This window comes from Salarias fasciatus, chromosome 14 (genome assembly GCF_902148845.1).
Source record: "Salarias fasciatus chromosome 14, fSalaFa1.1, whole genome shotgun sequence".
In the NCBI taxonomy this organism is placed as follows: domain Eukaryota; kingdom Metazoa; phylum Chordata; class Actinopteri; order Blenniiformes; family Blenniidae; genus Salarias; species Salarias fasciatus.
In genome coordinates, this window is record NC_043758.1 from 11,500,724 (window position 1) to 11,512,956 (window position 12,233).

At 40.7% G+C, this 12,233-nt stretch overlaps 1 protein-coding gene across 1 annotated transcript; it reads left to right on the plus strand.

Moving 5' to 3' along the window:
• The first annotated feature begins 2,504 nt into the window (after positions 1-2,504).
• LOC115400865 (interferon-induced very large GTPase 1-like) lies at positions 2,505-11,108 on the plus strand. Its single transcript, XM_030108919.1, has 4 exons — positions 2,505-2,648; positions 4,135-4,270; positions 5,296-10,264; positions 10,388-11,108. Exons 2-4 carry the CDS (start codon positions 4,228-4,230, stop codon positions 10,503-10,505), a joined length of 5,130 nt encoding a protein of 1,709 aa, XP_029964779.1. The 5' UTR covers positions 2,505-2,648; positions 4,135-4,227; the 3' UTR covers positions 10,506-11,108.
• Positions 11,109-12,233: the final 1,125 nt, after the last annotated feature.

A 12,233-nucleotide genomic window follows, 5' to 3' on the forward strand; every position in this document is an offset into this window, starting at 1 on the left:
ACTACATTCTGATACACTTGTTGAGATAACTAACCTCTTCCGCTTTGCTGCTCCTCCGGCTGTGTGACACAGAGTGAACCTGCCAAGGCAAAGGCTGAGAGACCACATAAGGCAAAGGCTCCTCTTCCCGTGCAAATCGCACGCTTATCTGCAAGTGAAAAGAGCAGGTTGACAGAAGGGAGTCTGCGTGAGTCCAAGAGTGAAAGCAGTGGCATTATCGTTTCACCCTGGGCCTCAGGGCCCTGCGTGTCTTTGAGGTCTGTTCGTGTTAAGAGAATAAAATCTCTTTACTGTCAATGTACAAGTATGAAGGCGTGAGGATGATTGAAAAACAGAACAAACAGATCACGTATTGACTAACACACACTGAACACATATATTGTTGAACGCAGTTATAGACATAGGCCCTCTATTCTTTTTCTTTAAAAACACAAAAATGCCTTCATTGTCATGTAGCATCTGACGGGTCTGTGATATCACTCTGTGCCTTTTAGAAGTGACTAGAACTGTATTTCACTATTCAGGTACTCCGGAGAGGTCAGAGTGCAGTGATCCATCCTTTGGCCTATGCTGATGCTGCTTTTTACAAAGGTAAACATGCTCTTTACGAATATCAACATCAGCAAGCAGAGAGCATGAGACAAGGTGAAAGCTGAGTGTAAAACATGATTGAATGGAACAGTATTCACATGCAGAGCTGTCGGTATGGTTTAGATTTATCATATTAATTTGACTTTTGTAGAATGAAGAGTTGATTTATCACTTACAGTGGTGCATGCTGAGAAAACCACACTGAAGACTAAAATGCTATGCATCTTAAAGACACATGGAGTACAAACAGGATATCTGATAATGTCCAAAAGCTCAATTCTTATAGCTGATCAATGAATTAACTCTCAACGTGATCTTACCGATTCTACGACTTTGACCATCATGTACATGGCTGTTAGCATGGTGATCAACATCTTGACCACTATTTCTTCAGTGACTCTATTAATCCTTAATCTTCCTCTTGGTTTTCGATCACTTTCTTCAGTCCTGCTGAAGGATGCTTAAAATCCACAAAGGAAAGGCTCCAACCGGTCAGCGATTAAATACAGCGAGGGCCGCTCTTGGCCTGCACAGCAGTGAGTATGTCCACGAACACAAGTCTATCAGGTCCAAACGCACATGCACACTTTATTCTCACAGTCCCTGACACACGAGGGTAAGGCTGCTAAAGAGCTTTACGCGACAGAAATAGAGAAGCAGTAATCTTTTCCTCTGCCCAACACTTATCCCTCAGGTGTGCCATCACCTTTCCAGCAGTTATGGGGCATTTGTTGTCATTGAGACGCACGGGATTAAAGAAGCGAAGACATCCCATGAATATTGTATTGATAATTTGCTATGCAAATGCCCCGGTCTGTTCCAGTTAAACTGTCTTGCATGTTGATTACACACGCACAGCTTGTGATGCTGATGTTGTTCAGGAAAACAATCGCAGAGTGCTGTTGTGCCATCTGGATTCCCCAAACTCTCAATAACTCTCAAAGAAATGTATTTATGTCATGTTGAAGGTATGTGGTTTAATTACAGTTAATAGGCCGCCCTTACGCTTTAAACAGCCTCTATGAATCTGAGTCAGGAATGATCAAATTATCGGTTCTTGGTATTTATCCTGTTGATTTTGTAGTGTTATTTATTTCTCATGCATACATGTTTCCAATTTTAAGTGTTTAACTGATGCTACAATGTGGAAATTGGCGTCACCCAATCAAATTAGCATTTAAAAGAAAGAAAGAGCCTGCGTCATAGACGTCAATGTCTGGCTGGATGATAATTTTTTTACAATTGAAAATTATAATAGATGCACAAAATTGCACAACCAAATGTGCATGCTGTACATTTATCATTAAAAAAAATACTGCAGAAAAGAAAGAAAGCAATTTTAAAAATGGACAGATATTTTCAAATTTGTCAACATATCCGTAACTAAAACAAATTGTTGGATGCAGTAATGCTTAAGTGAATAGAATGGCTATTGTAACAGTGTGGGAGATGGATTTCATAATATAAATTGTTGAACCGGTTTTAGTAGAAAACAAAATAGTAGAGATGACTGAATTAAAAATGTCAAGGGGTTTTTGTATAGATGACTCGAAATGCTGAACAAAATGAGATTGTGGCATAATAGACGGCATCAGTAGGCCATACCAGCTATTTCTTCAGTATAATCAGATAGACCCATATCTTGGAGAGCACACATGAGTCAGGGTTTTTGTGCGTCATTGTCTGAAGCCTCGCCTCTGACCCCTGCACACCAGAGATAATCCTTTGGGCATGTGCCTGTGAAAACATCTCACCTGGCTGCACGGCCAGCGTTCTGACACTCGCCAACGTTATCAAGATGAAAGTGTCCGATCTGTCATGTTAAGAATTTCTACACAATCACACTTATGTCACTTCTTCCCTCGTGTCTACGTGTCTCCACCTGTGCTGGTCGCCTGTGTGCGGATGACTGATGGCCATTCTGTGGTTGGGGGATTAGATAGAAGAGCAGGAATGTGTTTTATCTCGAAGCAGACCTGTATAAGAGCTCTCAAGGTCCGGAAACTCAGGCGATTTGAAGGACTTGTTCTCCAGAGCAAACACATGAGAACAAACAGGTAAGAACACTATGATATTATTATAAGTGTCATGTATTTATTTTAAATATCTGCACATCAACATAACTGATGAAGACTGCTTCAGTATCATCAAAAAAGAGTCTACAGCCAATTATTTCATTATAATTGCACTTTGGGTACCTTTTGGTTTTTGTAAAGGGCTCCAAAAATAAAATTTGATTAATTGATTGATAATTAGTCTACATTGTTTAGTAACATTTAAAAAACATGCTGTTGAATATTAGACTTTTTTTAACCACATTTTTTTTTCTGAAAGGATTTTTACGATAGTCTTTAGTTTTTTGTTCAGAATATACACCTAGGTGGTATTCTGTATGATAAGAATGTTTTTTTTCAGTGAAGCGTTTAAAAATATCCAAAATCTGCATTTTACAGTAGGTCAGCCCTGTTAACCAGGTCCAGGGTTACACAGCAGTACAACAGAAAAAGGAGATTACATCTTTATTCCAGAGAATGGTAGAACTTGTTTTCTGTTTCTTTTGTTTTTATTTGGGAAAGAAATGGTGTCTTTTTGGCTTTAAAAGTTTAAAGGAACAAATTGGAAAGTAATAAAAAGGTAATGCCAAGAAAATCTGAATTAAATGGGAATGATTGGAGGAAAAAATGGATGAAATACCATTAAGTCAAAATAATGGAGGGATGCATTCAGAGGCATTTTGGAACTGATACAAGTCTTTGCAAATTATGTAAGTTTTACTTCAGTAAGTGTAAGCCTTCATACTACTGCTGTTAATTTTATTTTGCCCATTGCTTTGTTTCACTGCTTCTCAACTGTCGATCAATGAAGCCTGAAATGAAAATTTGGTGGTAACCTTTGCAACCAAATTGCAAAATAACTTGTTCTTTACTTTTACCTGCTGAGTATTCGTTGGTTTTAAATAGTCTAGCTTTTCAATGATATTAATTGTAAGGTTTAATGCCACTTGATCCCAAAGTTAATCAAAAAATATGTGAAAGCTGAAAGTGAACCATGAGCAGTGCAGTCAGTAAGTCCCGTCTTGCATCAGATTGTCATGAGCAGCTTGTAATTAGGAATTAAATAGAGCATTACGACAACAAATTTACGACATTCAGCTGTCTTTCTGTAGGAGGGCATTGGAAATCGGCAGAACTGTGCTCCTCCAAAGCAGCATCAAACTATAAATGGTGCATTTTATCCTTCTGGCAGGTTGCTGATCCGTCTGTGGAAAGGCATTATACGAGCAGATCATCTTTACTTTGTAATAGATCAGATTTTATTGTTAGAGTGAAAAGCAAAAGAACAGGGTGTGGAGACTTGCTTTACAGAAAGATAACATACAGAGCTGGCACCACCGTACTTTCCTTTGAGACAACACATCCATTGTAAGTGAAGGGGATTTTCTCGTCTGCAGACAGAATGTGGTGTTGGTGGTTTAAGGTTGAGGAGGCTTTTGGCTGCTGTGATGGATGAAATGCCAATAATGCTGTTTATATTTAATCACAGGGTTCCAGTCAACACTTGATATTTCACTCATGTGGCTGACCACAGTAGAGGAACTCATTTCAGCTGCAGTCGGCGTACACAGAAGGATTTATCATGTCACTGAAACTCTCCAAGAGGCCGAGCAGCAAGAAGAAAAGTATGTGCATTTGCCATTATTTTTTTCTTCTTTAGTTTTCCTGCAGATGCTGTGATGCCTCTGAAATGTATTTGACTTTGAATTAGATATTTTAACTTCACCTCAATAGATAGTATATATCAAACTGTTGCCTGGTACTCAGTTACCTACACGGAACAAAGTTTGAAATCTTGCACTTTGTGTGAAGAATTTTGTGTTCAGTTACATCTCCCTTATTGTAAAATGGAGAAATGTTTTCTTAGCTCCAAAACAATTGATGTAAATATTATTTTAGGCTCAGAGGTAGGCATAAATGTTAGGTTTAAGCAGCTTTAACACTTATTCTGTTAAATTGGGATACTGTACTTTAAAACACAGGGCTGCAAGCACAGGCGACTCTCCAGTATTAAAAACTGTTTTCCCAAAATCTCAGCTACTAAAGTAAACATGATTTATAACAAATATTACAAGGAAAACATTTGACAACAAGTTGAGTTTTATCTAAGGACACCAGAAATAAATTGGGCTGATCACTTCAGTGGCCTCCTGTGACTCTTCCTGCTTTGGAAGCGAAATTAAATGAATTTTGAGAGCTACAGCGAGTGGATTGAAGCACAGAAGCACAGCATTGCTGAATTTCATAGTGTATTTTCTTGTGACAGTTGGGGTGGTGGCAACAACAGTCGATTCTGATGTTTAGGCAGCAGGAGATGGTTTGCTTGCAAAACAATAATGTTTGATTTCCAGGTGTTGCTGCGCCTCTTTGCTCAAAAGTAATGACTAGCTATCAGCAGAGAAAAGTGATTTTTTTTTTAAAGATAACACAGTATTGTCCTGTTTTATGTAGCGTTCAGAACAACAGACAGGGGTTTTTTTCACATATAAATAGGCGCTTTTTCAAATGGTTTTCATTTCCTCTGTCCAATCACATGACATAACAGACATACAGATGACTTGAAAGCAATGCATGTATATTTTTAAAGGAACTTAAACTGTATTAACATGCAGGACTAAGATTTTTTTTGTATTTTTTCCCCCCAAACTAGAACTTCTAAAGGTGAATGCTCAGACAGAGATCTTTCATAAGCTTGGTCTGGAGACCTACTGGACTACACCTCTGGACCCTGCATCTATATTAGACATCAGTACCTGGACTTTGAAGAGCCAAACTGCTCTTACTCCTCAGGACCTGCCAAAATCTTTCCTTCAACGCCTTTGGGCGCTTCGCAAAGATGCTCGGAGTACTTCATGCAAAACTCCACAAAATGTTGACGGCGACGATAAGTCACCTCAGGAAAACTGCAATGGTTCCGAAGAGGAAATCCAGCCTGTTGTCCACCCCCTTGATCTGGTGACAGCTGTGTTTATGTCTTCCAACACTTTCCTACATCAGGAGATCACTATGCGCATGGCACAATGCCAGTTTGCTATACCTCTGATCCTTCCCAACATAGATCCAGATGAACCCAGTAACTTCCTCCTTTGGCCTTTGAGAAGTGTTGTCAGCCAGTGGTTGTCTCACTCTGTGGGTGACAACAAGAAAGTCCATGAGGGAGACTTGGCAAGCACCTGCATGCCAATGGTTTCATGCATAAAGCTTGGTCATTGTGGGATCTCCAAGTCACAGGTACTAAACCATATCATGAGTGGGCCCAGGTCTGATAGGGAAACGTTTCTCCACAAGGGGTTGGATGGAGGGCAGCTGCCCCGAAGACTATCCAATGGCCTGGTTGAACTTGGATGGTATTTGCCTAGTGGAGACATCAACAAAGATAATCTCCCTATACCTATGGTAATCTCTAATCTACGTGGTGACGCCAGTGCTCATGAGAAATGCTTCAGCCTTCTGTGTCAAGCATCTTCAGTTGTTGTAGCTTTCTGTGGAGATCTTAGGGAGAAGGAGAGACAGCTTCTTTTATCCTGCAAACATATGGCATGCAAGCTCATACTGATTGACCTGTCAGACTCTGAGATGAATGAAAACCGAGTTGTTGGATTTGTTGGTCACAATCTTGAAGAGCACATGGGCCTGCCTGAAGGGTCTGTGATTTCAGGAAAATCTCTGGATGAGAACGAGCTGGCCAATAAGCTATGTAACAGCCTGAAGAATCTGCTGCCAGATCAAGTGAGACTTGTCACCCTTGAGGCTGCAGCACAGTTAGCAGCAGAGGTAGGTTTTAACGTGGATGAAGGCTCAGTCTGTAAAAAGGCAATGACCACAGTGGACGAAGTTTTGAAAGGTTTAGATGGGGGATCGTCTGAATTTAAGATGAAACAACTTCCATTGCAGGGACCTTTGTGGATCAGATTGTCTCAAATAGAAAAAGAGGAGAGTAAGCAGAAAAAGGAAGGTCAGGAAATCGATTCCCAAATGCTAAAGGAAAAGAAAGATATCTTGGCTGAGTTGAGGAGCTACAAAATGACTCCATCCATGAAGATTTTCACCGATTCACTTTTCACAGCAGATAAAGTCGAAAGAACTTATTTTCTGAATTGGCTCAAGATGAAGCTTCACCTCATGCAAACAGCAAAACATAATGATCCACAGGAGCATTTTGCATATCTGCATGTAGAAAGGAGTGAAGACACACCTGAACATTTGAATCCACAAAAAAATGGTGTCAGTGGGAACACAGACGACACTGATAGTTTCTGCACAGATTCAACATTTGAAGAGGAAATGGATGTATCACCTGGAGGCAATGAATTCCAAGTTTCTGAAGAAGAGTGTGAAAAAGGGAAAAAGTCCCCACACATTCTTCCGACTGCTGACAAGACACAAGAAAAAGAAGAACTTCAGTCAATTCACACTCCTGTCATAATGCAAGAACTAGATGCAGCATCAAATGAAAAAATCTTGGAAACCACTTCAGTTTGTGATGAACAAATTCATCCACAAGGCTCAGAAACCCAAGTCTGTCAGTCTGAAGAAAATGATGCTGTGAGCTGCGACAGGAAACAGCCAGATGAACCAGAAGTGACATTAGCAATGCCAGAAGCAGATTCTACTTTTGAACAGCAAGCGTCTCTTGAGACTTCCTCTGAATATCAGCTACAGCCCTTCGAACTGGATCCATCCTCATTAGGGCTCGAGCACTTCCTGCGTGAAATGGGTCTGATTTTTGAGTTAACACACGTCAATCCTGGCAGTGGCAGTCACAATGTGCTGCGACTCCCTAGCCTGGCTGCTGATCTCCTTCTCTATGGAGTTCCTCTTGAACTCATGGATGGAGACGCTTCCAGTATTCCAGCTTGCTGGCTAAGCTGTGTTTTTGCAGAGCTCAAACGCCGTTTGCCTAAAGATCAGTGCAGAACCCGAGTGTTGACCAACCTCGGTGTGCATCACGCAAGGAATGCTGAGACTCTTTCTGCTTTGTTTGGGGTGAAATTCCATGAAGGGAAGAAAAGAGCAAGTAGAGGGATGTACATGCTTCTCCTTGGTCTTCCTCACAATCTCAGAGAGGACATGGAGTGTGACTTTCTTTTGTTGCTTGATGTCGAAGGTCTCTGCTCAGTCCCACAGGACAATGAAAATGTGTTGGTCCACGACAATGCAATGGCCACATTTGCAATCGGATTGAGTGATGTTCTCTTGCATAACATTGCCTCTCACAGTGAATACGAGCTGGAAACAAATATTGCGGTTATTGTCAGTGCTCTTCTCCGCAATAAAGAGTGTGGGTCCATGCCGATTTGTGAACTACTGGTCCAGGATGTTGGCATAAATAGCATCCTCCAAGCATCACAGTTAGGACGCGTTTCTGAGATGCTGCAGCCAGAGAGTGATGGTATTGGAATCGGCAAAGCTGCACTGGACCCAAGTGGTACTACATGTATCAGTGGGCCTTGGTTAAATGTGACACTTTCTGAACCACTTGATCCACACTACAGTGAGGCAGTTCTAGAGCTTAAGGAAAATATTTTCAAAGCATTGAAGAAGTCTGCTACTAAGTCTGAAGCCCCCAGTTTGCCTGACCTTATAAAACGATTGTACGATGTTTGGGATATGATAAAAGGAGAATCATTCTCCATTGGTCTCCAAAACACTGACATTGCTTTAGCATTTTCTTTATTGTGCACAAAGCTTTCAAAGTGGAACACTGGCTTCCTGGATAACATGGAGTTTTGGCTCATGGGGGCAACTCAGAAAATCGTTGCCACAAAAGTGAAAGCTCTGGATGCTACAGTCCAGAACGAGCTCTTGAGCAAACTGAAAGGTGAAGCCACAGAGGAAGTTAAAACAGAGGTGGGCAAAATGAAATCAGAAGTCGAAGCCTATCTGATGGAAAATGAATCTCTCAAAGCAAATGCTGAAACATTCAGACCAATCTTTTTCACCAACATGTGTAACCTCCAAGACAGAGTTACAGAGCAGATGATACAAAAATTAGAAACAATCAGTGAGAGTCACTGTTCTTCCACACAGTTGGAAAACTTTCAGGCCTTATTGGAGAAAGAACAAGAGTCTGTGCTACATGCACTGGTAGAGAAAAGCAGGTCAACAAAAGTCATTTTTGAAGATACAGAGCTGGAAGAGGAATTTGAGGCTGTGTGGAGTAAAGCACTGTCCATATTTGACTTCAGGCCCTCAGAGACTGATGACATTACTGCAAGGGTGATAGATATTCTGAGAGAGAATCTAAACAGCCGAGGGCTGCAGAAACACATAAAAAAGCTTGATACCATTGGGGAAAATCAGACCAATGGCTTCCAAGTTTATGATGAACACTTTGGATACCGAAGCAGATTGAAACACATGTTTGAAGACAACAACCGACTGCAGAGATTGAAAGCTCAGCAGCTGGCGGGCAGCATCATAGAGGAATACCATCAGTTTGTCGAAAATAAACACAGCTTACTAGCAGACTTCTCTGACAGCTACATTACAGAACTGCTGGAAAATGTTGAAAAAGCTTTGACGGAAAACTCTTTGGAAATCCGATCTGTTTTTGAAGTGGATCTGAAAGTTTATCTCTGCAACGCTGCAAGCCATGACTTTCAAGAACTACATGACCGCTTTGCTAAGGACAGAGAACTATTGACATTCATCAATGCAACCAAGAGCATGCACTCAGCAGAGTTTATCTATAACTTCAGGAAGAGAGACCAATGCCACAGGTTGGCCCAAACATTCACGTCAATGGTCTTTAAACCAACAGTTTTGGATTTTGTAAACAGGCCACTGGGAGCAAATATTGTGGAAGAGATACTCGGTAAAGCCCAAGAGTATCAGTCCCCACAAGCAATCCACAAAAGCTTACTGGAGGAGCTGATTAAAGAAGACAGCTTTGAAAGCTTCTTGGAGTATTTGAATTCCTTTGACAACTGTAGGCGGAGGAAGATCCAGAAGGCGGTGGAGGCCCACATCTCTGAATCAACAAACATAGGTATATGGAGACAACAGCGACTTGGAGAAGTTGTCGGAAAGATCGCAGCTGCAGTCAGCCAAACAACCGAGGGAGGCAGTGGGGTGCTGACTGATGCAAAGCCACTGCTAGAGATGGTGTGTCTGACTTTAGAGGGAGATGGGGATGTTGTTGTCAACAAGACCCTGCTAAATGGGCCCCTCTTTAGTTTTACCACAGAATGGGACCGTTTCGTTAAATATCTGATGGAGTTTTTGGCTACGATGCGATTAAATCTTGTCCAGGAGTTTTCCCAAAGTGTGGACGTCACCCAGCTTCTTGACTCCCTTTCACTTCAGCCCCAAGACCATCTGTTTGAAAAGGTTCGAGGCTGTGATAAGCAATGCCCCTTCTGCAAAGCCCCCTGTGATGAAGACAAAGGGCACGAGGTGCACAAGGCTTCACTCCACCTGCCCATAGGCATGCTGCCGTATGACCCAACGTCTCTGTCCTTTATCACGGGTCCTGTAAGCATGACTGATGGAAACTCAGACCACGACAGGAACCACCAGGATGCATCCATGACATGCAACAACCTCAATTCTTTCTATGCAAACTGGGCCTCTTCCACTGAGGGCCAAAACACCCAGAAGACAAATGATTACTGGAGGTAATGTGTGTTTTCTATTTTACTAATCAATTTATTTTGTTCAAATATAAAATAGACGTTTTTTTTTTTTTGTTTTTTTTTGTCCATATCTGCTCCTGAACAAATAAACTGTTTAATTTGCAGGTATGTGTTGGCAAGGTTTAATGAGAGGTTTGCTGAAGAATTTGGGCAGGAACCAGCAAAGATACCGGAGGACTGGATGAAACTCACTCAGGAGGATGCCTTGGACTGTCTGAAGTGACATTTTCTGCTGGATTCTTAATGACTGACCCACTCTTGCTGCAGCATGAAGACTGTTGTCGCTGTCCCTGAGTATTTTGATCAAGCCCCCATCAAAAAAAAAAAATTAAGCACACCTTTTCTTGAGTTGGACTGATTACATTTTATTTAAAAGGGATAAGAATAATAGTATTCGTTTCTCAACTGTTAAAAATGTGAATGTTAATCTGTTAATGTCATAGTTAATGCTTTTTCATCTAAATGTCTAAGAGCGTAATTTCTATCCATTTTCAAACCAACTAATCTTGACCAGCGAGAACGTAAAGTAACCTCTTATCAAATTAAAACTGTATTTTAATAAATTGTCTATTCACATTTAGAGTAAAACAGCTGATCCATTTGTGCTGATAATGTGAGATTTTAACTTGTTTTATCTCTGATATTCTATTAATTTAATTTGTCAAAATGTCAAAAATGCCTAAGAAAAATGTAAATATTTTAGTTTAAATTTGTGAAGTGCTTGTGCTGAAGGTTTTTCTTTTCCATTGTTTTTTTTTTGTATTTAAATCATTGTTTAATCTCCAGTACTAGCGAGATTACCCCAACCTCACATCATGGATTCTCACAGAAGAAGGTAAATGTAATAGATTCACAGTTTGTGATGCATCTCACAGTTTCATAAAGTTGCTTTCACAAGCTTGTCTTGATTCTCTTGGTGTGACAGCAGCGCCTCACTTTGTGTGAGCATGTTCAGCCAGTAATTCAATGTGAATCCAACAATAGCGTTCCACTAGTGGTGGAGTGTGATTTTGAATATATCTGATTAACTCGGGGTTTTGTATTTAACTTAAGAATCACATTGAAAACACTTTTCAATATTTGACACAATTCAATTTGCACAAAATTATGTTTGTTCATTTCTTTCATTTTTCACATTTTTGATGCTGAAAAAAAGTGTGTTGATTCTCATTGGTCCGTCAGTGTGTGTGTGTGTGTGTGTGTGTGCGTGTGTGAGTGTGCATTATCTGGGTGTAATACATTTTATGACTCCAAATTTTTCCCATATTTAAAGAGACTTCAAATAACTCAACTTCAAACAGCTGCTGTTAATCTTGAGACAAAAACTAAATTCACATGAGTGTCTCCAGTATACGCTATATAAGTGTAGACCATTTACCATTTACCATTTACCAGTGTTTGTTGTGAAACTTCAGTCGTGTCTCTTCCTTCAGGCTCCTTAGCTCCCACTCCTGCTCTGATGTCTTTCACCTGTGTCTGGATGTGTGATTGCTGTCACCTGGCATCTTGGTTATATGAAGGGTTGTTCTTGTCTGCCCTGTTTTGTCAGTCTGTCTGTACTTCTGTGTTCCTCTGTATTCTGTGTCTCTGCCTTTTTGTGCTTCTTGCGAGCTTCGCTTCCCTTTAACGGGTGATTTTTGTATTTCTGAGTTCTTCAACAGCAGTGGTGGTGTGAGGCATGTTGGAGTTTTCATCTCCTCAACCAAATGTGACAATGAACACAACTTCCCAATGCCTCCCTGAACATTGTGAACCAGCCAGAAATGTTCTTACGTGAATCTCAAGCTGAATGTCGGGCTACTTCAAAACAAATGGTGTCTGTCTGTCTCAAACAACACACCCACATGTCAGGGAGCAGAAACACAACCATCAGACATGGCTGAGGGTCCCAACGTGAACAAATATCAGATAAGTGTAAAGCCATTAAGAGGAAAAAGTCAAGCTATGGAAT

Coding starts and splice junctions, on each gene's coding strand:
- LOC115400865 (XM_030108919.1), top strand. CDS start 4,228: ATGTCACTGAAACTCTCCAAGAGGCCGAGCAGCAAGAAGAAAA. Junction 4,271..5,295: donor GCCGAGCAGCAAGAAGAAAA/GTATGTGCATTT, acceptor CCCCCAAACTAG/AACTTCTAAAGGTGAATGCT. Junction 10,265..10,387: donor AAGACAAATGATTACTGGAG/GTAATGTGTGTT, acceptor TTTAATTTGCAG/GTATGTGTTGGCAAGGTTTA.